Genomic DNA, 26822 nt, shown 5'->3' on the forward strand with positions numbered 1-26822 from the left:
ACAAGGATCGTATGCTAACTCCTTTCTCTTAAAAAAAGTGAAGTTTTCATTTCTGAGTGGGACAGTTTCTGAACGGGAGTGATTTTTCTGAATGTTGAGGTGGGGGGAGTGAGCGGGGCAGCTGTGAGTCACTGTTGCTTCTGCAGCACGCTTTGACTAAACTTATCATTTCATCTTGCCTCAAGGAGAGCATGGCAACCCACTCCAATATTCTTGCCTGGGAAAACCCATGGACAGGAAAGCCTGGTGGGCTACAGTCCACGGGGCCTGAAAGAGTCGGAGGCAACTGAGTGGCTGAAAACCGCAGAAGGCGTCTCTGCCGACCTCTGAACATGCGTTGGGGTCCACAGGAAGCAGCGCTCACCCGAAGACACACAGCTGGGCGCCTGCGGCCAGCACCACACCTGGGCCAGTGAGACAGGAAATGGGGGCCAGAGGGCAGCCCACCTTCAGGCTTTCGAGACGGGGTGGGGGGTTCTGGGGACGTCCCTGGTGGTCCAGCGGTTTGGAATCTGCACCTTCACTGCTGAGGGTTTGGTCCCTGCTAGGAGAACTAAGGTCCTGAATTGCCTCGTGGTGGGGCCAAAAAAAAAAAAAAAAAAAAAAAAAACACACCAGAGGCTGCAGTTTCTGTTTTTACAGATCGGATAAACCAGTGCCTTGGCTTGGTCCATTTGGACAGGCCTGAGAGTAGAATTTCTATTAGAAACAGTCTGGTTAAACCCTCTTTAAAAGCCTTGAGTGTGCTGCTCCTGGCTCAGACACAACCCACACGACCCTGAGACAGCGCCGTGAGAGGAGCTCGTGTGCTGGTCGAGCAGGAAGGAGGTGCCTCGTCTTCCTCATCATCATTCTCACCAACGTGCTTCTCCAAGAACGTCTCTGTGCATTCTTCACAAAACTGTTGCCCACATCTTCTTTAAAACACACCAGGTCAACAGGTCAACAAAGGTCAAATCCAGAGCAGGAAGATTTTGTTTGTATTAAAAATGTACTGAGATCTAGAAACGTATTCAGATGACGTCTGAGAAGAACTCATTGTGGAGAGTAAAGAAGAAAGCCCTCTACCAGCGCTGGGGGCAGCGGGCTGCTCCGTCCTCCGTGGCACAGTATTTTTCTTGACTTCAGTGACAGAGAAACATCACTCTCCAAAATTAGAAATAAAGACCCTAAACACTGTGTGCTGATAACGTGACTAACAGTGATTCACACGGTCCTTCTGCCTGTTTGTCGGTCCTTCAGGTAAAACACACTATGGTGACCATTTTAGCTATCTTATCTATATGTGAAGACAAACAGCAAGGGTCTTTTCTTCCTTGGATGGAGTTCTGAGGTGTGTGCTTGCTTTATTTGTGACGGGTGGCGGCTGCTCTCAGGAGCATCTCTCTGGGCAACTCGAGTGGTGACTGAGACTTCCGGGCAGTTCCCTCCCTGCCCTGTACTTGCCCACGCATTTAGCACTGACCTCGGGCTTCCCTGCTAGCTCCGTGGTGAACGATCCACCTGCTAAGCAGCAGAGCCCGGTTTGATCCCTGGGTTGCGACGGTCCCCTGGAGAAGGGATAGGCTACCCACTCCAGTATTCTTGGGCTTCCCTTGTGGCTAAACTGGTAGAGAATCCACCTGCAATGCAAGAGACCTGGGTTTGATCCCTGGGCTGGGAAGATTCCCCTGGAGAAGTGAAAGGCTACCCACTCCAGTCTTCAGGCCTGGAGGATCCCATGGACTGTATAGAACATGGGGTTGCAAAGAGCTGGACGTGACTGAGTGACTTTCGCTTTCACTTTGGCAGCAACAAGTCTGAGATTTTGGAATAAAGATACTATTTTACCCTGCATTATGCCAACACTTTCCCTGCTCCCAACTATGGAAAATCTTTCCATAGTACCTCCTCGATTTCAGTGACTTCTGCTGCTATATCGCAGGCTTTGCACTGCCTGCTCTGCTGGCCCCTGGCCCTCCGGCTCCCTGGCAAGCCGGGCCCTCCCCCGCTGCTGGGACCTGGGGTCTGAGGCCCAGCATGTGGAAGCGGCTGGAGTTTTCTCCCAAGCTCAGCCCTGTCTTCAGACCTCGGGACCTGGGAGAGGCCAGCTTCATTAACCCTGTTCGGGCGGCCTGGCATTGCCCGCTGTCCGAGGTCTGGCCAGGATGGAGGGCGGGCCGTGACACAGGAGCTGCGGGGACAGGCGCTTCCTCTTCTGTGGTGTGAGCCTGGACATGCAGGCCAGGAGCTGCTCGCGGTCGTCCCACAACCACAAGGAAGAGAACTTGCCGAGAATGGAGCCAACGATAAGGAAACAGCCTCAAAACGGAGCGCGAGCCCCTGGCTTTTGGTCACATAACTTGAGTAATTGGATTAGGCCTCCCTTGAAGCCAGCACTGCGTCTCAGTTACACGGAACAAAACATTCTCATTGTTTAAGCCAGTGTGAGTTTCAAGCAGCTATTTCTACTGGATTACGTGAAAACTGCCAGGGCCTGGACTGTGTGCCTGATGACGAGCCGGCCCGGCCGTCCAGCCGGGGACGAGGATGCCCGGCGACGACGCGGCGCTGGCTGACGGCCTGGGGGGCTCAGCCTGACCGAGCCGCCGCTGTCGCCAGCCTCCTTGCCCACCTGGCGTCCCTGCTCCCAGTAAGGGGGAGTGCTCCCTCATCTCTCTTGCTGATTCAGCCAGACCGGACACACTCATTCCACTGGGCCTCTGGGCCAGACTCCAGCTCTGGGCGCCCCTTGCAGCCTGCTTTCTTCACCAGAGGCTACAGAGAGGAAACGACGACCACCACACACACACAGTCTTGACGGGTCAGCTGCAAATTCCCGCCGCGGCCTCGGTGGCCCCTCTCTGCTCCTCTCTTCTCTGGGCACCGTCGGGGCCTTGCCCACACGCCTTCATTGACGAGAGACCGTTGTGCCCAGCAGCCCACTCGCTGGTGGTCGGCCAGCGGCCCTCCCGGGACCCGCCTGGCGGAGATGTGCACAGAAAGTGCCCCGGTTCACGGACCTCGAGTGGAGGGCTGAGTGCTCTCTGTGGCTCCTGTCGCCGCGAGCAAGGAACGGACAGACGAAGAGCCGCGACTGAAGGACGGGTCCCCTCGCAGCAAGCCTTGCCCGATCTCCCCAAAACCACCAACTGGCTTCACGAGAGAAATTCCAGCGGTCGCCTCTGTTTTCACCCTAGAGCACTAGGAGCAAACACTGGGAACTCCAACCGGTGAAGGGAAGCGCACTCAGCCCGGAGCGCTCCCGGATGAGCGGCGCGGAGGCCGACTCCAGGCTCTCGCTCCTCTGCACTTGCGTCCCCTCATGGCAGACGCCACGTGGATGAAGCGCGACCTTTCCTCTCTTTGGGTTCTCAGGGTTCTCTCTGAGCACGGGCACCTGGTCTGAGGGGATGTCACATGGAGTCGGAGGAGCGTCTGGGAAACACTTCACACCTGGTCTTGCACCGCTGGCCCGGAAGCACCCAGAGCACACGGCTGGTTCTGGGCACCTGGGGCGCACGGGGTGGGCCAGGCTGCAGCCTCAGAGGGAACCCACGCCTGGCGCTGCCTCTAGGAACAAGATGCTGGAGTCACTTCCTTGTGCCAGTGTCGTGGCCTCCACAACACTTCTTAGACAGAGGACAAAGATGGGCCCCCTAAGCCTAACCAAGATTTAGACCCGGCCTGACAGGACTGAAGCCCAGAAGCCCAGGGGGCAAGTGGTTGAACGAGCTTAGGAAAACGCCCAGGGAGCCACTTGGAGAAACCCAGGGAACTGGAGCGACCACAGTTTCAGGGCAACGGCTGGGGGGATAAAGCAGTATTTTCTGAGTTGGTCTCTGTTTTAGGATTGACTAAAACTGTGACTAAAATTACTGGGGATTTAGGTGGTAATTAATTCTAGGAACAGTTCAGTTCAGTCACTCAGTCATGTCCAACTCTTTGCAATCCTATGGACTGCAGCATGCCAGGCTTCCCTGTCCATCACCAACTACTGGAGCTTGCTCAAACTCATGTCCATTGAGTTGGTGATGCCATCCAACCATCTCATCCTCTGTTGTCCCCTTCTCCTCCTGCCCTCAATCTTTCCCAGCATCAGGGTCTTTTCCAATGAGTAGGTTCTTTGAATCAGGTGGCCAAAGTATTGGAGTTTCAGCTTCAGCATCAGTCCTTCCAATGCCTATTCAGGTCTGATTTCCTTTAGGATTGACTAGTTTGATCTCCTTGCAGTCCAAGGAACTCTCAAGAGTCTTCTCCAACACCACAGCTCAAAAGCATCCGTTCTCCAGCAGTCAGCCTTCAATATGGTCCAACTCTCACATCCATGCGTGACCACTGGAAAAACCCTAGCTTTCACTAGATGGACCTTTGTTGGCAAAGTCATGTCTCTGCTTTGCAATATGCTGTCTACGTTGGTCATAGCTTTTCTTCTAAGGAGCAAGCATCTTTTAATTTCATGGCTGCAGTCACCATCTGCAGTGATTTTGGAGCCCAAGAAAATAAAGTCTGTCACTGTTTACATTGTTTCCCCATCTGTTTGCCATGAAGTGATGGGACCGGATGCCATGATCTTAGTTTTTTGAATGTGGAGTTTTAAGCCAGCTTTTTCACTCTCCTCTTTCACTTTCATCAAGAGGCTTTTTAGCTTTTCGTCACTTTCTGCCATAAGGGTGGTGTCATCTGCATATCTGAGGTTATTGATATTTCAGGTCTGTGTTAAATTTCATACATCCAAACAACATGGAAAGGGGATGACGATGAGCTCTGATATTTGAACACTGAGGATAAACCTGCAGAACCTCAAAGATGGAGGCAGTGTCAGAGGCCATGCGGTGGGGCTCTCCAGGGTCTCCCTCCGCCTGGGAAGGTCTGCCCAGCAGCTCCCTGCCCTTTAGATGGGGCCCTGCACCCAGGACACTTAGGGATGTCACTGCATTTCAATAAAATAAAAGTTGGTGATGAGCCCATTTAGGAAATTTTATTTTTGATTTGTAAACAGTTCTCACATCGGGCCTTGCTCCTGACCAGCTGGGGCCTCCAGGTGTGCAGTGTCCAACACGCACAGTAAGTGCGACTCTAGGTCTGGAACCTCCTACCCACACCCAGGGGCCCTTGTTTCCCCAGTAACTTGTATTTCAGCAGTTTTCTTCTCATAACTCCGATCCCCAACCTGGAAAACCCTCAGTTTGTAGTTAAGCACTCCGAGTCCATATAATTCATAATCACGAAGGCAAAGAAAACCCTTAAACTCCCCAAGTGCATGTAGCTTCTGAGGAGCAGCATCCCTGGGATTTCAGAGGCTGACAAGGAACCAAGCGCCTCCGACACCGCCAGGCAGACCCACGGCTGCGCCTCCCAGGCGGGCCGGCAGGGCGTCTCCCGCTCTGCTGCCGCTGGAATGTCACTCGTTCCCCCCGCTTGCGGTCCAGCACTGCTGGTCCACGGAGGATGGCCCGGCGCTCGGCCGAGGACAGGAGTGGAGGCTCCCCCGGCTGCCCGCCAGCGCCTGGGACCCAAGGGAGTGGCGGTGCTGTGCCATATGTGGGAGAGGCTCCCCGTGTGTCACATGCACACTACATGTGTGGGTACCGGCATACATGTGGATGCACGTGTGTGTGTATTCCTACCACATTACACCCTCCGCCGTCATGGGCATCTCAGTCCAGCGGGAAGCACAAGCATGCACACAGGTTATTGTGATGAAGGTGCGGGTCCAAACTCCACAGATTCTGTCACAGAAGCGGAAACTCCCAGGCGCCGGGAAGGGAGCCTAGCGCTGCAGGTGGGAACGTAAACTCGTGCAGCTTCTGTGGAGGAGAGAGTGGAGGCTCCTCAGCAAACTGAAAACGGAGCTACATTATGACCCTGAACCCCCCTCCTGGGCATATATCCAGGGAAAACCATACTCGGAAAAGACACGCACCCCAGTGTTCACAGCGGCACTGCTTACAGCGGCCAAGACAGGGGAGCAGCCTCAGGGTCCACCGACGGACGACGGGGTAGAGAAGATGGGGTGCAGACACGCAGTGGACTGTTTCTCAGCCATGAAAAAGAGTGAAGCGATAAATAATCAACTGCTCTGGTTGGAGTGGATATATTCAAACAAGTGTCAGTGTGTCTCTGAAAACAGGGACAACTGTTCAGAGAAAATAAAGGGAAGGTCTGGCAGTCCATGCCTGCGCAAAAGGCGAAACGTGCCGTGAAACACTTGGGGATAAATCCAGTAAGACATGTGCACTGCCCACAGAAGAAGACATCTCAGCTGAACCGAAGATTCGGCAGAGGCCCAGTGAACTGAAGAGACGAAGGAGGCCCAGTGAACTGAAGAGACGAAGGAGGCCCAGTGAACTGAAGCTACAAAGGAGGCCCAGTGAACTGAAGAGACGAGGGAGGCCCAGTGAACCGAAGATTCGGCAGGAGGCCCAGTGAACCGAAGAGACGAAGGAGGCCCAGTGAACTGAAGCTATGAAGGAGGCCCAGTGAACCAAAGAGACGGAGGAGGCCCAGTGAACTGAAGAGACGAAGGAGGCCCAGTGAACTGAAGCTATGAAGGAGGCCCAGTGAACTGAAGAGACGAAGGAGGCCCAGTGAACTGAAGAGACGAAGGAGGCCCAGTGAACTGAAGCTATGAAGGAGGCCCAGTGAACCGAAGATTCGGCAGGAGGCCCAGTGAACTGAAGATATGGAAGGAGGCCCAGTGAACTGAAGAGACGAAGGAGGCCCAGTGAAACGCAGACAGATGCAAACGCATCAATTCTCCGAAGACAGATTGGTGAAGTGCAGTAAGAGTGATTCTAACCCAACCCTCGGTGAGGTTTTAAAACATGTACGGTATTGTGAGACCTCTATGAAAGTACTGATGCCCAAGGATGAGTAAGACAGTCCTAAACAATGACGAGAGAAGGTGTTCCCTACAGATGACAAGCGGCTGTGCACAGTGCTGTTGTGAGCGGATTACAGCTTCTCAACAGTTTTATGAGGTGGGTTTAATTATTAACCCATTTTCAGGACGGGGAAACCTAGACCAAAAAAGTAAGCTGCTTTGTGGGGCGTGGCAGTGGCAGAGCTGGGATCTGAACCCTGGCCCTGGGGCTCCGGAATCCATGCCTCCGCGCACCATACCCTGTGACTCATCTTGGCACAGGAAGCTGATGGTCAGGAAAGAATACAAAGTCCCAAGCAGACTCACGCACAAATGGGAAATCTCACTGTCGACGAAGCAGCGTTTCCAGTGAATATCTCAGCCCATAAATGGTCCCAGTAACTGGGTATATTTTTGGAAATAAATTAAGGTCCCTGTACCAATTCTAGGGTTGCTGTGACAAACAACCACAAATGTAGCAGCTTGAAACAGCACAAGCCCAGCACCTCCCAGTTCCAGAAGGCTGAGGGGCTCCTGGCCCCTCTGCTCTGGTCTCGTGAGGCAGAAAGTGAGGGCCAGACTCTCACCTGGAGGCGCTCTTTGAGGTTGTGGACAGAGCTCAGTTCCCCGCAGAGCGACGCCCCCCACCCTGCTGGGTGTCCCCTGGGCCCTCCCTTGGGCCCTGCACCTCTCTGAAGCTCTCTGGCCCCACCTCGGTCACTGCCTTCTGCCTCCAGCCAGAGGGGCCTCTGCCCTTGATGTAGCCACGTGCTTAGACTGAGCTCACTGCCTGCGTGATCCGAGATACCGCCCCAGCTTCACACTCACCGGCTCTTCACTTCAGCTGCCTCGGCAGACTCTCTTCTGCCGTGTGATGTATATATTCACAAGGTCCACAGATGAGAGAATGGACCTCTCCTTGGGGGAACATTCTATTATAATCCTCATACCATATGGTATATGACAATAAATTTGAGGTGGATTAGAGAGTCAAAATGCATAAAACAAAACTCAATAATAATGGAAAAAAATAAAAGAGAATATATTTTATAATCCTGGGGGAGGGAGGACCTTCCTAAGCAAGCTTAGAAATCATAAAGGAAAAAACAGAAGATAATGTTCTCAAAAATTAAAATACTGGATAAAGAGATTAAAGGTAAGCAACTAGGAGAAAGCACTCGCAACATACTTAACAGATCATTAATAGATCATATGAAACTGAATTTCTATAGATCAAATTAGAAAATCAAGTCGATAGAAGAGACTAGCAATAATGTGATTGAGTGATTCACAGGAATGTAGGTGCAGATGGCCCCTGACCGATGATGGAGCGACTTCCAGCTTCCTGTTTCACAGTGGTGTGAAGGCGATACACATTCAGTGGAAACCATACTTTGGATTTTGGTCTTTTCTAGGGCTTGTTGCAATGCTGGGCAGCGGCTCCCGGTCAGTCATGTGATCACGAGGGTAAACAGCCAACATTCTTATAACCTTTGTGTCCCGACAAACCATTCTGAAAGAATTTCACTTTCAGGGCAGTGTTCAATAAATTGCACAAGATATTCAACACTGTTATAAATTAGGCTTTGTGTTAGATGATTTTACCTGACTGTAGGCTAATAGAAGTGGGTTTGGTATATTAGATGAATTTTCAGCTTGTATTGTCAGCTTCAGTGGGTTCATCAGGACACAACCTCATCGTAAGTCAAGGGAGCTCTGTGGTGGATTTCTGCTTCTAGTAATGAGTCTCTACCAAGTCTGCTTCAAGCTATCAGGGAACCAGGAGGGCAGGGAAGGGTTATGGGGCCAACCCGGAGAGGAGAGAAATGCAGAGAACCGGGGAGTCTGGCTTTGGGGACATTTGAACAGGGGCCTCTGCCAATTCTAGGTTGGCCTGTCAGAGGTTGAGAAGCTGAGTAGATCTTTCAACAGCCTCACAAGAAGCCAGGGAGACATAAACCACCTCCAGGGCTCACTGCAGGGGAGTGCTCGGTAAGACCCATGCTTCTGGGTGGAGCCCCTTGGGATGCACCCTAGGAGTGGCAGTGAGCTGGACACAGACCATCCCTCCCCAGATGGAGGCCCACCTAAATGGACTACGGTTGTTCCAGATGGAAAGGGCATGACCTGCCTACCGAGAAGCAAATGTAAATTCTCTCCAGAGAAAATGACCATCATCTTAGGACTCCAATTATTCCTATCAAGTTCTATATGAAATACCTGGCACGCTATCAAAAATAGGCTCGTAAGAAGCCAAGACCACGTGACCAGAAGCTGAGAAACAGACGCAGCAAAGTGACGACCACGCGGATCCACGTGACGGCCATCAGACCCGGACTCTAAAAGAACCAGAACAGACGTGTCCAACAGAGTTCGGGGAAGAGTGCTGAACTCCAGCACCGAACAGGAAGCTAAACAAGGATCGAAGCAGAAACTCTAGCTCTGGAATCTACAACAGTTAGAATCAAGAAAGAGTGGAGCAGCAGGTTAGACACAGCTAAGGAGAGACTCAGTGAAGAAGGAGGTAGATGAAGAAAAATACGCACAATCAATACAGAACACAGGAAATACAGTTAGAAGGTGAGGAGCACACCTGTTTATACATATATGTAAAATTATAGTCTCAAACAGAAGGGAGCGCTGGGCAGAAGTTAAAATAGAAATTCCGATACCACGGCCACTGAGGAAAGTACATCCACAAATAACTGAGAATCTGCAGCAGAAAATCCTTAGGCCTAGATAGCTTAATCTACCAAACATTTTCAGGATGAAATAATTATCAGTATTACACAGATTCTTCCAGAAAACAGATAAAAAGGGAACACTCCAGTTTGTCTTATGAGACCAGCAAACTTTGACACCAAAATCGAATAAGATCATCACAGTAAGAGAAAATTGTAAGATAATGTCATTCATAAGCATAGATGTAAAGATTCTAAGCAAAATATTAGTGAACCAAAATCCAGCAAAAGGTAAAAAGGAATAAGTCTTCATGATCAAATGAGGCTTATTCTAGAAATTCAACATGGATTTAGCATTAGAAAATCTATGAAGTCCACTGCAGTACTAGAATAAAGGACAAAATTCATATAATTATCTCAAAAGATGGAAGGGAGGCACTTAAGAAACATCCATTTATAATTTTAAAAAGAAAAGAGATTTTTGGTAAGAATAGAAGTTCCCTAAATGTGATAAAGGAAGTCTATGCAAAAAGTCAGTTGTCTTTTTCAGTACCAGCAACAAACTGAGAAAATGAAATTTAAAAAATAACATCATTTAAAATAGCATCATAACATGTCAAATTGCTATTATTGTTGTTTAGTTGCTGACTCATGTCTGACTTTTTTGACCCCCTGGACTGTAGCCTGTCAGGCTCCTCTGTCCATGGGATTCTCCAGGCAAGAGTACTAGAGTGGGTTGCCATTTCCTCCTCCAGGGGATCTTTCCAACTCAGGGATTCAACTCCGTCTCCTGCATTGCAGGCGGATTCTTTACTGTCTGAGCCACCAGAGAAGCCCAATTCTGTACAGAAATCCACAAGGTGATTTACAAGGAAAGTATGTTCAAGTGGTCTTTTACACTTCTGCATTTTCCCCTGTATTAAAAAAACACAACAGCCTTCCTTCTTTATTCCTGATGCAGACTGACGTGCATCTAATGTCTCTGAAATACCTCTGCTCTGTCACTCGCTCGACAACAGTTTCCGTTGGTTCTACCTCAAAACAGCCCTTCCGCAACAGGAAAAGGAGATCTTTTCTGGCTGGACCACAGCAGAAAAGGAATTGCAAGTAAGGCTTAGATTGTTTGACACTCTCTTCTGAATGTGACGAGCCCAGTAAACAGTCATCAAACACTTATCTCTCTTGACCATGCTGACTCACTCTCTCTTACCATCTGTGTTTTATCTCTGCTTTCTCTTCCTCAGTTCCATGAATTAAGGGCTTAGTAACTGCCAGTGAAGTATGCCTTGACAGGACAGGGCCCAGGAACGCAGCCTTCTTACTTTCCTGGGGGACGATCCTCCATCCCCCAGGCTAGTGCTTGGTCACTGTCCTTGTCCACCAGTTCTGTAAGGTGGGACACAGCCGAAGTTGGTTTCCAGCTTTTGTTCCTGCCTTTTTGAGAGACCTTTAGACAGCAAGATGAAACCAGTCCATCCTAAAGGAAATCAACCCTGAATATTCATTGGAAGGACTGATGCTGAAGCTGAAGCTCCAATAGTTTGGCCACCTGATGCAAAGAGCTGACTCCTTGGAAAAGACCCTGATGCTGGGAAAGATTGAAGGCGGGAGAAGGGGACGACAGAGGGCGAGACAGTTAGATGGCATCTGCGGCTCAATGGACATGAGTTTGAACCAGCTCCGGGAGATAGTGAAGGGCAGAGAAGCCTGGTGTGCTGCACTTCATGGGGTCACAGAGTCGGACAGGACTGAGCGACTGAACAACAATTATTTACTCATTTGGATCCATTATTTTTGGATTTTAAAAACTAATTTTAAAAAAGACTAAAATTAAAGACAAAACTACCTTAAAAAAATGAAATCAAACCAAAAGACGTGAGAACGTGTGATCACGTCCCTTCCCCACAGGCGGCAGGGAATGAGACCCAGCCCCGGGCGCTCAGCCTGGCTTTGAACCCGGCAGCCCAGGTCAGAGTTCAGAGCCCGTGTACCGGCGGCTGGACCCCCGCTTCACCCCCGTCTGCGTTCCATGAGCGGCTGCGGTGATGCAGGGGGCGCGGTGCTGGCACTTGGCTCTGGGACGTCAGCGGGAGCAGGAGACTGAAACCACACGCGGGGCCCGCTCACCGCCCGGAGCCGCTCTGAGTTGCCACAGAAACGGCTCTGTGGTCGCCGTGCATGACTTCCAGTGGCGGTTTTGGGTACAAGTGGGTTGACTTGCTTTGCCATGAAAATCTCCTAGAATAACGATTTACAAGGCATGGTTTGATGAAATGCACGCTTCAAGCGTTTTTCAGAAAACAGGGGGCAAGAATTCAAACTCTCATTGAGAATAAGATGTGGCCAAAGTTAAATGTGGTTCTCTCTCTCATAACAACTTACATTTTACAACAATGTATCATACCAGCTGTCTTGGGAACAAAGGAATCAGCCTGAATTTTGTAAATAAACTGTGGTTATTAAAGCTACTTGAAAGAAGCCAGAGTAATAACCATTAAACACGAAAAGTCAGTAAAAGTCTTTGAATGGTATTTCTGTTGCAATTATTATTCCCGTTTTCATAATGTGCTTCGGGATGAAACACAGTTTTGAGCTGTTGGAACTTTTGAATAGATTACACTGCAGATCTGTTAGCCCACAGCAGCCAAGGCTGTGAAGTTTTAAAATCCATTATGGAAAACGGGAATTGAAGCCTTGGAAATCTGTAAAAGACAGCACTGGTCTTCCTTTTGACAGCTGTCATGATTATTGCTTAACTGACCCTCTGTCTGCACCCCATGTCTGTCCGTGAGGCTGACCATGAGCACAGGCTCGCTGGCGGCCCCTGGCACTGATGGGGCTTTAGGTGCCGGCCAGTGACGGCTTTACCGCCCTGACGCTGGTCCTCCTGCCACGCACCTTCTCCCTCACGGGTCACTGGGCCCCGTGGGAGGCCCACACACTCTTCAGGAATAAACGATACTGCGGTAACGGTGTGACGGCAGAAGGAGCCGGATCCAGCTCTTGTCATCTCTCGTTTTACCTTCTGCTGCTGGAGGGATCTCTTTAAAGACGCAGTCATGTAACACTATGCAGTTAAAGAAAAAGGTCCTCTGTGGCTGAAAACTGCCTTCTGAGCAGTGACTGGGTCCCCACCCCGAGCCCAGGGAGGGCACCACGGCCCCAGCGGAGCACAGAGCAGGCAGAGCCGGCGGAGACCCGGGCTTGCCGCTGCCACAGTTTCTCAATGGACGAAACGAGAGCAGCTGGCGTCCTGGTCTCTCCTCCTCACCCTTGGGACCCTCGGCCAGGAGGCTCCCCACCGCCCTGGGCACCCGGAACCTGTTCTCCACAGCCCCTCATCCTGACCGGTGTCTTTACTTCTGCGGACCCTGCCACACGGGCCCTTCTCCTGGGTGAAGACTTGTAACCACACGTGCTCCATCCGCATTCCCTGGGTCCTGACGTGTTTCTCACGCATCCTGCCATGATGTCCACACGGGCCCCGTGGGAAGGTGTGGCTACTGACCTTCTAGGAGCCTGATGTCCAGGCCAGTTAGGGCCCAGACAGGCCACGTGACCCGTCGTGATCCGGGTGGACCCTCCCCCGCAGGCCGTGCTCATCCTGAAGCCTCGCCTGGTCCCTCCCCCCAGGCCTTAATGGGGGTCTCAGGACCTCCCCCGTCCCCGCCCCAGAAGCACATGATCAGCCCCGAGACTGGCCACTAGGCTCAGCGGGCTCCATCCTGGATGAACCGAGGAGTCTGGGCCTTGCCTGCTGTGAGGCTGGGACTGAACGGAGGACCGTGCCCAGTGCTTCACGACACACTTCAGGACAGTCTACGCACAGTCTAGACCTCAGGGCCTGGACACACCTGAGAGGAACGAGACCGGCCAGCTGCTGAAACACGCCAGCCAGAGAACTGGCGAGGTCTTCGGGCGGCCTGGGGTCTGAGCTAAGGACCTGGCCACGGGCTCCGGAGGCCCTGCCCTGAGGGAGCCTCCCCTGCGGTCGCGGAGATGGCGGGCAAGGCCAGGGTGGCAACCTCCCGCCTCATGGACCTGAGCCTCCCAGCCCCTTAAGAGGAAAAGCACGTCATCAAACCCCAGCCTGGAGCCTGCACCCCACGCCGCCTCCGCTCGACCGCACTGGGAGCCCCTCGAGGGCGGAGGAGGACCCGCACATCCAGGCTGCTTCTCAGTGCCCGTCACGGGCCAGCACCTCACGCTGCCCAGGAGTGACGCGTGCAGCAAAGAAAGGACGATCCTTTGTGGAAAGCACGGCGTCGCATCTTTTTGACTGGATCTCCAGGTACTAGTTCTCACTGACTTATTTAAAAGAATCTTCTGGGAACCTGAGTGGTCCAGGTTCACACGTTTGAGGCTTAAAATACCTGGTTCAAAGCAGGGGCTTCGTCACGCGTATGGCATTGTCTACGTTATGTTTGAGGTCCGAGGCTGGCGTTGTGTAGCGCCCCCGTGATAAACACACCCTGGCTTTGCAGTCTTAAGAACACTAGTAAAATTTTAGACTAATTCTTTTCTTCCCTTCTTTTCCATAATTTACTGAATTACTTTGGCAAAGGCTTGCAGATCACCTGGTCTCGCTGTGAATAATGAGACCCTGTTGTTCCCCAAAAGGAGACTTGGTTGTGCGCAGGCTGAGCCTGAGTGACCCCAGCACAGACTCAGTTCGCAGTGTGCTCAGTCCGATGGACGATGGCCCCGGGGTGGGCGGCCCGCTTCTGTCACAGGAGGCCACGGGCTCCCCGAGGACTCAGTCTCCTCACACAGCGAGGTCTGCTCGGAGCCCCGGCCTCCCCTCCGCTGTCGGAACTCTAGGACGCTTGCTCAGATCTTATCGGGAGTCAGGTACCGTTGACTCCTGGTCCGGAGGGGATGAGGGCTTTAAAACCACCTTCCTGTTGCTGTTGTTCAGTCACTAAGTCGTGTCCGGCTCTCTGTGACCCCATGGACCGCAGCACACCAGGCAGCCTTGTCCTTCACTTTCCCCTGGGGTTTGCTCAAATTCACGCCCATCGAGTCAGTGATGCCATCCAACCATCCCATCCTCTGTCACCCCCTTCTCCTCCTGCCCCCAATCCCTCCCAGCATCAGAGTCTTTTCCAATGAGTCAATGCTTCGCATGAGGTGGCCAAAGTACTGGAGTTTCACCTTCAGCATCATTCCTTCCAAAGAACACCCAGGGCTGATCTCCTTCAGAATGGACTGGTTGGATCTCCTTGCAGTCCTAGGGACTCTCAAGAGTCTTCTCCAACACCACAGTTCAAAAGCATCAATTCTTCAGCACTCAGCTTCTTTATAGTCCAACTCTCACATCCATACATGATCACAGGAAAAACCATTTCGACTATACAGACCTTTGTCAGCAAAGTGAAGTCTCTGCTTTCGACTATGCTATCTAGGTTTGTCATAGGCTTTCTTCCAAGCAGCACGCATGTTTTAATTTCATGGCTGCAGTCACCATCTGCAGGGATTTTGGAGCCCAAGAAAATAAAGTCTGTCACTGTTTCCACTGTTTCCCCGCCTATCTGCCACGAAGGGATGGGACCGGAGGCCACGATCTTCGTTTTCTGAATGTCGAGTTTTAAGCCAGCTTTTCACCCTCCTCTTTCACCTTCATCAGAAGCTTTGTAGTTCCTCTTTGCTTTCTGCCGTTAAATTGGTACCATCTGCATATCTGAGGCTGTTGCTGTTTCCACTGGAAATCTTGATTCCAGCTTGTTACTTCCTTATTTATGCGTTAAAGGAAAGATATGTTTCTGTCCACTCCAGTATTCTTGCCTGAGAAATTCCATAGACAGAGGAGCCCGGCTGGCTACAGTACATGGGGGTGCAGAGAGTTGGACACAACTTTGCGACTTAAACAACAGCAACAACCACCTGTTTCTGTCAGGCTGGCTTAGACAGAAAATTGGTCTTTTCTAGTTACACTGGTGTTATCCTGATGCCACTTAAGGGGCAAACTAACCCTCTGTAGCCACAGGTTCCTGGGCACTCAGGGACCGACCTGCCGAGGGTGAGGAGCTGGAGGAGAGGCCGATGCCGGCAAGGTGGGCGCGGGGCAGCTGAAGCGCCAGCCATCAAGACTGGAGGAGAAGCGGCTTTCCGTGTTTAAGTAGAAACTACACCTTTCAGAATGCCTCATTCAGTTTTTTTTTTTTTTTTAAAGAATTAAAACACAGGAATTTTTCTTAAATGAAAAACAGAAACAGTTAAAAAATTTTTTAAAGCAGGTTAAAAAAAGACGCCCAGGAAATTATCCTTTGCAATTCTGCCAGTTTCAGTTTTGACTCCTTATGCAGCTAGTATCAGGATAATAATATTTGGTTGAAAAGAAAGAGAAGAAAAGTTTCAAGAGGCTGCTCTGCACACGTTTTGGTTGGTTGGCTGATGTCAGGTTGGCTCCTGCTCCTTTGCAATTGCTTTGACATGCAAAACAGAAAATCGCAAACAATTTTGACACTTTAAATACCCTTAAATACCCTCAGTGAGCACACACATAATGAGACCCTGAAGACTGTAAGTTACGACACTTCTAATTGTTTTTGACTACTGCTATTAGTGCCACGAAAGGAAAGGTCAGATTCAGATAAAATAGAAGTTAAATCAGATTAAACATAGATGAACTGAAGGAGTGCCACGATTTGCTCTTCAGTTCTACTGAAACAATTGCTAAGCTACACCCTAGGATCTTGTGGAAAGAACCCAGCATTTCGTGGCTGCAAAGATTAGGAAATATTCAGCTTTACCCAGGGGTATTTCCTGACGTTTCTTTGGTAAACTGGAGCCCAATAGAAGCTATCAGGAATTAGTGTAAGAAACAGTCTAGAAGCCTATTGTCACTACAAAGATGAAAGCAACTTTGATGATCAAAAAGCAGTCAATAAAATAGGACTGAAGTGGTTCCTGAACCTTCCCTGCTGCTCATCTGGGATTTCTTAATTTCCCTACTCTCCGTCTATTATGAGGTTTCTGTGTGAAGTCCTGCCATGAATCAGAGTGATGTCAACAGAGTTTTACCTTGAGTCATATTTTATCACAAACTGGAGGAGGCCTGGTCCTTCAGGGAACACGCTTCCTGCTCTTAAGAGGCTTGTCATCTTCTCCTAGTTCCAGACACACCAGGCAGCCGGGGTGGGGGCCCCGCTGACCTCAGCGACAGTGGGACCTGGGCCAGCCCCCTCAAGGCCACGCTGCCCCTGGGGTGGGCTTTTACCTGCGGCCGCGCTGGCTCTGCTCTCCAGCCACAGGGAGCTAACTGCCCGTTCCAGCTCTCTGGGGGGGTGGTTTTTCCCTACCAGCCTTAATAAACTTTCCCTGTCACTGCTGTGTCAATTTCTAAACTAGAAATGCTGTAACTTAAAAACTGGCATGACAGGCGCAAAGGTGTCAGGGTGTGACCCCACCCGTCCTATTTTGCAGCTGGGTGACCTTGGGCAAGTCACTGAGCCTCTCTGAGCTGCAGTGCACCAGCGGGGGAACGGGAGCGTAATGCTGGCCTCACATGGTGATTATCAGGATAAACGAACTAGGTCGCGCACCGTTTCTCGTGCAGTGTCTCTCATCTCGCAGGCCTCGGGGAAATACAGTTACAACTCATTTTTCATCCTAGAATCGTATTTTGCGGTCCTATTGCCTGTCCAGCATGGACCCTATACAAGACATATCCTACACAGACATGACATAGACGCCCACGCCACGCCCACAACGCACATATGAGGCCAGGTGAGCATTAGACATTGGGAATGAATTCCGGGAGGTCAAGTCCATCCGGTATTAATGTGACTATGCAGCATCAATCAGATACTCACACCTGCCACTCTCTGCAGTCCCCCACCTGGGGGACAGGCTCCCCTGCTGGCTCAGCGGCAAAGAATCCACCGCCGGTGCCGGAGACGAGGGTTCAACTGCAGGGTGGGGAAGATCTCCTGGAGAAGGAAATGGCTACACACTCCGGGATTCTCATCTGGGAAATCCCATGGACAGAGTAGCCTGAGGACAGTCCATGGGGCAGCAAGAGTCGGACACGGCTACGCGCATGACCTGGGGGTCTTGTTTGCCAACAACTCCAGAGGTGATGCAAGTCTCCCCATTTGCCTTACGTCAGGCTACTCTTCACAAAGTCAAGATGACCGGCCCGGCATTCCTGTGCTGAATGGATCATAGGAAACAGCAGCGCATAAGTGTCTGCTGACACCCACGGCAGGTTCTGTCCCACACGTTGGTGGTGCTGAGAAGGGTACCAGCAATGCTGCACATTAAGGCCGAGGGCGAAGCATTTATTAAAAGTTTCATTACGACTTCTGATATGTATTGATACTCTGTCGGCTTTTTAGTTTAAAATTAGTAAAATTTAAAAGACTTGGATGAAAAAGACCCTTTCATTTGAAAATAAAATAGGTCATTAGCTACTGTCATAGCGGGATCATCCTGGTTATACTAGATTTGTTTCATGAACATAATGGAAGAAAGGAGGAGAAAATTAAAATTCAAGAGAAAGCATGATTCGTGTCTCTAAGTACGATGGTGTCCCTTTATCCTAACAAGCAGACCCTGTCGGCTACATCCCCAACACGGGCGTCCCCTTCTCCGGGTCCAGGTTGCCCTCCCTCCTGTAATTCCATCCCCGCCAGGTGGACCCTGATTGGTCCAGGCCAGTTTGACCCCTCTGTCCTCTCACCAGGGATTGGATGGTCTCAGCTAGCATGTGACCTGTTCTGGCCAATGAGATGAGAAGAGTGGCCTTGGGGGTGGGGTTACTCCTGGGAAAGGTGCCCTCACTGCTCAGAACAGGACCCCAGACATAAGCAGCCCCCTGGGCCTCTGGGTGTCCCCAGGCCTGCCCAGGATGCTGGGAACTGTGGCTGCCGTCGAGCTGGTTTAGGATGAAACCAGCACGGGACACAGAGACGCGGGAATGAGGGGAGCGGAGCCAGCGGCAGGGCTGCCGCTCGCAGACTGCAGGTGACAGGCCCCGTGGCTGTCCACGGGCTGCAGAGCCCGAGCATTCTGCCACTCGAGGCGCAGCATCCCAGCGGACACAGGACCACCACCATCCCCGAGCCCCTGGGCCTGGAGAAAGTCCACCAGCGAACCGGCCACGTGGGCGAGTACCTGCTCCTGGGACTCCAGCTCCTTACGCTGCAGCTTCTTCTCCATGGCTCGCACTTGTTTCGAGCGGTTTTCCAGTTCTTCTTGTAAAGCCTGAAATGGCGTAAGACAAATACAAAAATATTAAAAATTAGCACCCTTGAGGGTGCTAAAAATTACCACCTAAACTGGTGTCAAAACGGCCTCAGATCTCGAGTCTATTACAGTTGTTTCAAACAGTTCAGGCAGAAAAAAGCCCAGCCTTTCAGCATTGGGCCCAGATGTTTCCTACTTTAGCAATACTAGTGTTAAAAATTCCAAACTTACAAAACAGACACATTAGCAGATGTCCATTCATCTTATAAAAATATCTCCTCTGTTCCCAGCACAGATGCACAAGCATGTGATGAAGCGTAAAACGACTGCTAATTAAAGTAGTTCGACCAGTACCCCTGTGAGGCGCCCTTACACGCTGAACCGGGCTGCGTCCACAGGAACTGCGATACTGGACCAGCACGACGCTTTTCAGCATTGTGCTATGGTAATCTGAGTAAGTCATGGCGACCTTAAAGGCATTTCTTCATTAAGCCACTGAGGACAGCACCGAATTTGAAGAACCCGTAAGAAGCAGACAGAGGGGAACTCTTTCGGTTGCCAAGTAGCCATTCAGGTTGCTCTGGGGGAACCCCGGAACGACAAGGTTCAATAAAGAACGCTGTATCAATTACTATTTTAAGTAAAGAGGTGAACTAGAAAAGAAACAGGATCCATTTGAACAATCCCATGTGATGACAGATACAATACACGGGGAATGATGGCGAGCAGAGCGCAAGGGATGGGACGGGAAGATGCTGAATGAATTCTCAAAATAAAATTCATTCATGGTAGACGCCCGGGCTTCTGCTCTGGGTTAAGAGCTGTGATAGGTCCTTCAAATGAAGCAGTGAAAGAAAACAGACGAAACAACTCCCTGCTCTCACCAGCTTCCATTACACCGGGCGACACACAGTATGCAAACAGTGAGTATATAATACATGTCAGTGACGAGCGCAGAAGCAAAACAGTGCAGCGAAGGGGGCCCCTGGGTTAGGAGGGTCGCTTCAGCCGCTGCAAAGATTAGACTGAGGAGGGGTCCAGCGAAGCAGAGAAGCAGGGTCCAGGCTGCTGAGACACACGGGAAAGAATGCTGGGGGCTGGACCGGGGCGGTGTCAGGGCCCCAGTCCACTCGAGGACCCGGGTCGCAGCCCTGAGACGTGGATGCAGAGTGAAAGATAAGGAGACATGACTCTGGGGTCGTGGCTGGAGCAGGAGGGAGGCGAGGGCGGGAGCGGCATTGCGGGAGGTCCGGGGCTTGGCCTGGGGTGGAGGAGCGGGACGCACGGGCCATCCCGACTGAGATGCTGGGGCAGGGAAAGAGCCGCGGTCCGGGCAACACGACTCAGTCCCCGCCCAGCGACAGTCCCAGCAGTGCAACTCCAGCCTTCTCTCCACGGAGACAGAGCCCCTGGCTCTTGGCCTTTTTCCAGCGGTCTAGATTCACTGGGGCATCTGGTGAATGCTACGTGGCCACTCCCCATGTGGAGAAAAGTGCTTATCATGTGCTTCTAGTTTCAGGGGGGTCCACGTGCTGCCTGAAGCCTGTCCATGGATGAACCCCAGGCTAAGAACCTCTATTTAAAATACCATAAGAAGGAAAAAAAAAGAGAGAATAAGGGGGACTTCCCTGGTGGCGCAGTAGTTGAGAATCCGCCAGCCAGTGCAGGGCTCGTGGTTCAATCCCTGGTCCAGGGAGATGCCAGGTGCCGTGGGACGATGACCAGTGCACACAGCTGCTGGCGCCCAGGCTCTGCAAGGAGAAGCCCGAGCAGGCGCCGGAGAGCGGCCCCCGTCTCCACACCCAGAGAAAGCGTGCGCACAGCAGCGAGCGCCCAGCACAGCCGAAGGTGGAGAAACAGAACGCTTAGAGAGAGTGAAATGGTTAGACCGAGGAGAGAAGGAGAATGAGGGCAGAAGCTTTAGGGGCTTTTTGATGTTATACTGGAATATAAAATCCACCCTTCAGCCAAGCCTGACAATGAGCTTCAAACTCTATTTTTGTTTGTATTAATGATTGTATTGTGGGCTGTTTCCAGAAGGATGAATGCAGTTGTTCCTATGCTTTTTGACCAAGTAGCAATTTTTTTCTTTTGATGATTTTGTACCAGTGCATAGGATCTTGTTGGCGTCTCTTACGGCCTAATTGAGGAGAGGAGTGAACATGGGGCTGGAAGAGACTGGCGTGCTTTCTGCCCTGCTCTCTCCTGCTCTCCCTCCTCACACCGCAGTCAGAGTGACCTCACGCCCCCAGATCCAACCACGTCGTCCCCCTGCTGCAATGCTCAGACACCACCACAGCACCCCCGAGATGTGGCTCAGACTCCCGACCGGGGTCCTCAGGGACCCGGCTCTCCAGGCTCTGACCACCCTGGGCTGGGGGAGCCTCCGTGTCCTGCAGGTTTCGTGGCCATGATCAATGACCATGCGCCACTGTCGCCTGCATGGACTTTATTTTTCAGCCTCCTGGCAATCCTGTGCAGCAGGCAGTCTCTCACCCACGTTAGGGAGGACTGAACCGAGACCCACAGAGGGGAGAGAGCCCCCCAGGTCCATCCGCAGGCCAGAAGTAAGGCCCCAGGCTGGGACCACGACACACCGACCCTCCCCGAGTTCAGCGTTGGCGCTTCTCCCCACGGCCCTTCACCCGTGGCCCCTGTCTTCCCGCCTTTGCCTGGAAGCTGCTCTGCTCTTGGTGTAACCTCACTGACCTGTCCCAGGAGCAAAGCCTGGACACTGCAGGGCTGTGACCTGTCTGGGGCTCAAGGGGCTCTGGACCTCTGCAGCCCAGGGCACTCTCCCTGTCACGTTTCCAGCCTGGAGCCAGGCCTGGTGCATGCCAGCACCGGGCCCACGCTTGGGTAGGAGCTAACACACCTCAACTGTTTCCCCAAGGAAATTACTTTAACCATGGGGTCTTCCAACTGTCCTCAACACAGCACAGTGACTGAATGGTTATCAAGTTTCTCAAGATACAGAATGTGCAAGTGTACCTTTCAAAGTTCTCTATATACACACCTGAAACCTGTATACGTATGACATTATTATTTGTAATGACATATTGTCTGGTTTCTGCCACAATAAAAAACTACACTCTTTTGTTTCTTGGTTTATTTTACAGAAAAAAAATACAGGAGATGCGCATCTCCTTTGTCTTTCAAGCAGAAAACTGTCACCCCCGCAGTCTCACCTCTACCCTGCCCTTCCCCCGCAGAGCCCCGGGCACGGCCCCCTCGAGGGTCCCCGTCCCCACCCCCGTCTCTCAGCCCCTTCGTCCTTCCTCCTGTCCCTGCCTTTCACGAGGGAGCAGGTGGAACCAGTAGTGTCCCAGCACCACAGTGGAGACTCCTTGACAAGAGTTCAAGGGGCTGCGGGGCCTTCCTGGGGGCCGTCACGTGGGGCGGGGCTTGGCCAGGGGGCGGGGCCTGAGTAGGGGAGGGGTCTAAGCCGGGGAGGGGACTGAGTGGGGGGAGGGGCCTGAGTAGGGGCGGGGCCTGAGCAGGGGGAGGGATCTAAGTGGGGTTCCGGGCCGGGGGTGGGGCTCCGGGGCTCAGGCCCATGCAGACGAGGATACTGTGGTGGGGAATTATGAAAGGAGCGGAGGTCAAAGCCTGACCCTGCGTGATGCCCACACTCAGTTCAGTTCAGTTCATTTCAGTCGCTCAGTCGTGTCCAACTCCTTGTGACCCCACGAATCGCAGCACGCCAGGCCTCCCTGTCCATCACCAACTCCCGGAGTTCACTCAGACTCACGTTCATCGAGTCAGTGATGCCATCCAACCATCTCATCCTCTGTCGTCCCCTTCTCCTCCTGCCCCCAATCCGTCCCAGCATCAGAGTCTTTTCCAATGAGTCAACTCTTCACATGAGGTGGCCAAAGTACTGGAGTTTCAGCTTTAGCATCATTCCTTCCAAAGAAATCCCAGGGCTGATCTCCTTCAGAATGAACTGGTTGGATCTCCTTGCAGTCCAAGGGACTCTCAAGAGTCTTCTCCAGCACCACAGTTCAAAAGCATCCATTCTTCGGCACTCAGCTTCTTCACAGTCCAACTCTCACATCCATACATGACCACTGGAAAAACCATAGCCTTGACTAGACAGACCTTAGTCGGCAAAGTAATGTCTCTGCTTTTGAATATGCTATCTAGGTTGGTCATAACTTTTCTTCCAAGGAGTAAGCATCTTTTAATTTCATGGCTGCAATCACCATCTGCAGTGATTTTGGAGCCCCCCAAAATAAAGTCAGCCACTGTTTCCACTGTTTCGCCATCTATTTCCCATGAAGTGATGGGACCAGATGCCATGATCTTCATTTTCTGAATGTTGAGCTTTGAGCCACCTTTTTCGCTCTCCTCTTTCACTTTCATCAAGAGGCTCTTTAGTTCCTCTTCACTTTCTGCCATAGGGTTGGTGTCATCTGCATATCTGAGGTTATTGACGCCCACACTAGGAGGAGGCAGAGGGCGAGGAGGCCAGAGGCCGGGGGGATCGCGGTGCTGGAGGTGGCGGAGGAGGAAACGAGTCCAGGGGGTCTGACCAGAGCGTCCCTGCGAGGACAGGGGACAGTGCCGCCCCTGTCCTTTCTCCGCCTTCACACAGCGAAGAAGAGATTGCTAACCCACCGTGTCTCAGCAATGCTATCAAAACAGAAGGGCAGTTACGTTGGCTTTTCAAACGGCTCCGCTTTTCAGTTTGCTCATAGTTAACTAAAGGGTTCACGTGATGTTTCTAGGGCTAATCAGAGCAAGCGGTATGGCTAGAAATTCCTTTTATTACCTAATAAAAATCAGTTTAAAAAGCTGAAGAGTAACCGAGTAATATTCCACTTTCCAAAAAGTTAAAATGCATCAGATGAAAGGAAAATGACAGTTTATACTGACAGCTGTTCCTGATCTCATATTCTAAAAAATTCTTAGGTCACGAGCTGTTCGCCCCCAGAATGGACACAGGCCTCTCTGAGCGTGACAACTACTGAGTAAGCACCAGTGGGGACCTTTCTTCTCAGCTGTGGCGTCTTCACTGGAAAGCCTCACAGTCTGACGTTTGACACACACCTATGAATACAACTTTTACTTTATTCCTGAGAGAAGCCCAAGATCATCGAAGAATGGAATGTCCATCATTGGGTCAAAACCCTAAAACAAAGGCGCACTTGAACGGCCATGCTGCGTGTCCTGCACACGTGCCGCTCACCTCTGCTGCGTGCGCTGGCCTCGTGACTGAAGGGCGGCTCTCCCAATGAGACCTACCTCTAGGCGCCAGGGGAGGGGCTGGCAGCAGGCTCCACCCATGGCTGACTCTCCCAGAGCTCTGTGTGGACCGCCAACAAAGAATGGCCTTTTCCAGAAGAAAACCTGCAGCTATATGAGAACAACGAGCGGAGACCAGACTTGGCGAAAGGGAGTGGGCTATAGGATAATCTGACTTGTTGTTTAAAATATGGAAATCGAGCACGTTAGAGTGTAAAAGGTCCACAGGCCACGGACTCCTCAGGCAGGGAGAAGCCAGGCAGCTCGTGTTTCTGGAGGAGGCACCCGTCAGCGTCCCAGGGCTCTGCTGTTTGTTTAGGGGAAAACGAGGACCAGAGTCAGTGCTATTTTATTAAAACTTATAAACAGGCTTCAAAGTCAGCTGCTCAACTTTAGCCACACATTACAGCTTCTGTGGTCTTCCTGAAAACCCAAGTGTCCCTCCGAGCTCTGAGTCAGGTAAACAAACACAAAATGATGGCAGATACACGCTTTTTAATAATGGACACATGAAACGCAAGTCCATTTGCATAAGAAGTGCTTAAAAAGTTATGTAATAAAGGAAAATTTCCCTGGAAAGGAGGGATTCTGGGCTGCGGGGACACAAAAGCCACAACCCCAGTGTCCTCAGGGTGAAGGGTGTCCAGAAGCGCTTGGCCTCAGATCAGCACAGGTCTTTAGAGAGGTTTCTGACCTTGGGTCTGGCCAGACTCCGCCAGGCCCTCATCCGGAGTGGGGCGGGGTGGGCGTCCAGTGGCATCCGAGCTGCAGCCTCACTGCCCCGGCCCAGAAGGCCGCCCGGCCAAGCTGCAAACCGCTCTCTCACCCCAGGACACCTGGCCCGCAGGCTCTCACTAGACAATACGATCCCAAACTCGCCAGCTTCCCATCTTCACCGAGACCCTGGGCTGTGAGAAACGTGTAAACATCCACTGGCAAACGGAGGCAGAACCAGAAACACAGACATCACCCTGCTCCTGAGTCCCACGTCCCACAGGCCGTGAGCCGGCTCCCACTCCCGGAGGCGCAGCGTGTCCTGAGCACCTTCTGCCTCGTTCCGTGCATTCCGCCTCGGCAAACGCCTGTGTCCGGCCTCGTCAGTCGTCCTAAGGCTGCCGGCACGTCTCCCCGGCCTGCCGACCGCCGAGGGGCGAGGCTAACCGGCTCCTCCCCGAGCTCTGGCTCACAGATCGCGTCGTCTGGGGGCCGCACCTTGAGTGGCACGGCCTTCTCCCGTTTACAGGGACTGCAGCAGATGTGAGCACGAAAGACCGTGGCGGACGGCCCGTCCCGTTAAACATACAGCGGGGGACTTTGGGTTAAGTCAGCGGTGGGGAATCGAGGAGCTGGGCGAGGCGCGGAGGGGGCCTCGGCAGCAGCAACTCCGCGCGGCGAGGAGACGAGCACGGAGCGAAGCAGAGCTTGGCAGGAAGGCTCGGCCCCGGAGAGGTCAGCCCTGCGGAGGGAGGTGAAGCGGGCGGTGGGGGGCTGCTCGCTGGCCTCCGCACGCGTGTCTCTGAGAGGTTCCATGATAAAGAGGAAAAGGAATGCTTAAAGCTTTTTCTACTTAAGACATACGAAGTCACCATATCCTTCCTTTCCTGAGGTTTGAATTCACTATTTTACTTCAGAAGAAGCATGATTCACGCGTCCTCCACCGGCAGGAGGGATGGGGCAGCACTTCCCACACTGTGTGCATTTTGGAAGACGACCGGGGTGCCCAGATTCTGAGCTAAGGAGAAGGTGACTGGATGGGAAGGCTTATTTCTGCTTTTATTGAGACACATGCGGTAGGATTCCAGGGTTCCAAAACATGATGCTGGTCTGTTTTCTATTTAAAACCTGTAATATGACTTGAAAGTTTGTCTCACAAAGTATCTGTCCACTGACTGGTTTATCCATTAGACAGAGAGGACACCTGACCTGTGACTTGGTGAAGAGATAGATTATAACAGCGAGAGAACGAGAGCGCTCCATGAAACCTCACTGCCTTTGTAACAACACCCACACTTGTCTAATGTACGGAGACTTCAGTTTACCAATGGTGCCGACAACATTTGTGATGAGCGGGCTTTGAGAGGAAAATTGATGCAGAAACAGCAAATATTTTCCTCTGTACTACTGCTAACTGAACGTTAAGGGATAATTACGTAAAACTACAAAATCTCATCATGTTGGTGTCAGATTTGTACTTATTTTTCCTTTTTTCACATCTTAAACATCTGGGATCCAGCAAGGAGACATGTCCTGTCCCCGAGACGGGGAGACGAGCCGGGGTTAACATCAGAGCGGAGAGTGGAGTGTGTCCTGGGTGGTCTCACCGCCTATTTACACCGGCCACTTTTTTTTTTTTAATGGGCTAAATCTACTAAGGAAAGTGGCAAGCCTTCTTTGCCTGAAATGCCAGTCAAGATCTCTTTTAAAGTGATTGCTTCAGAACTACTCAGAATGAATAACAAAACCATAAAGAAGTCTTATCAGTGGTTCTGCAGAACCGAGAACAGGTTTGTACTACAGATCTAGTTACTGAAACAGACCACAGTTAGTGCCAAGGCCACTCATGTATTCAAAACACAATACAGTATTCTTTAAGGCTTGCAGTCAGGTTTTTTGGGTTTCCCTGTTGGTTCATTGGTAAAGAATCTGCTTGCCAATGCAGGAGACACAAGAGACGGGTTCGATCCCTAAATTGCAAAGATCCCCTGGAGAAGGAAATGGCGGCCCACTTCAGCATTCTTGCCTGGGAAATCCCATGGACAGAGGAGCCTGGAGGCCTAGTCTGTGGGGCTGCAAAGAATCCAACACTGCGGAGCCACTAAGCAGCCGCATACACATTCAGCTTTTAATTTTTTCACATTCCA

The 26822-nt window shown here is 51.6% G+C and overlaps 1 protein-coding gene across 1 annotated transcript in view; it reads right to left on the minus strand.

Annotated features, from left to right (window-relative positions):
* Positions 1-26822, minus strand: part of CEP112 (centrosomal protein 112) — a 312648-nt gene that overhangs the window by 6687 nt on the left and 279139 nt on the right. The window contains exon 24 of the mRNA XM_068977099.1: positions 18643-18732. Within this exon, the coding sequence (XP_068833200.1) occupies positions 18643-18732 (90 nt within the window). The remainder of the gene's footprint in view (positions 1-18642; positions 18733-26822) is intronic.

Source organism: Capricornis sumatraensis, chromosome 8 (assembly GCF_032405125.1).
Source record: "Capricornis sumatraensis isolate serow.1 chromosome 8, serow.2, whole genome shotgun sequence".
Classification (NCBI taxonomy): Eukaryota; Metazoa; Chordata; class Mammalia; order Artiodactyla; family Bovidae; genus Capricornis; species Capricornis sumatraensis.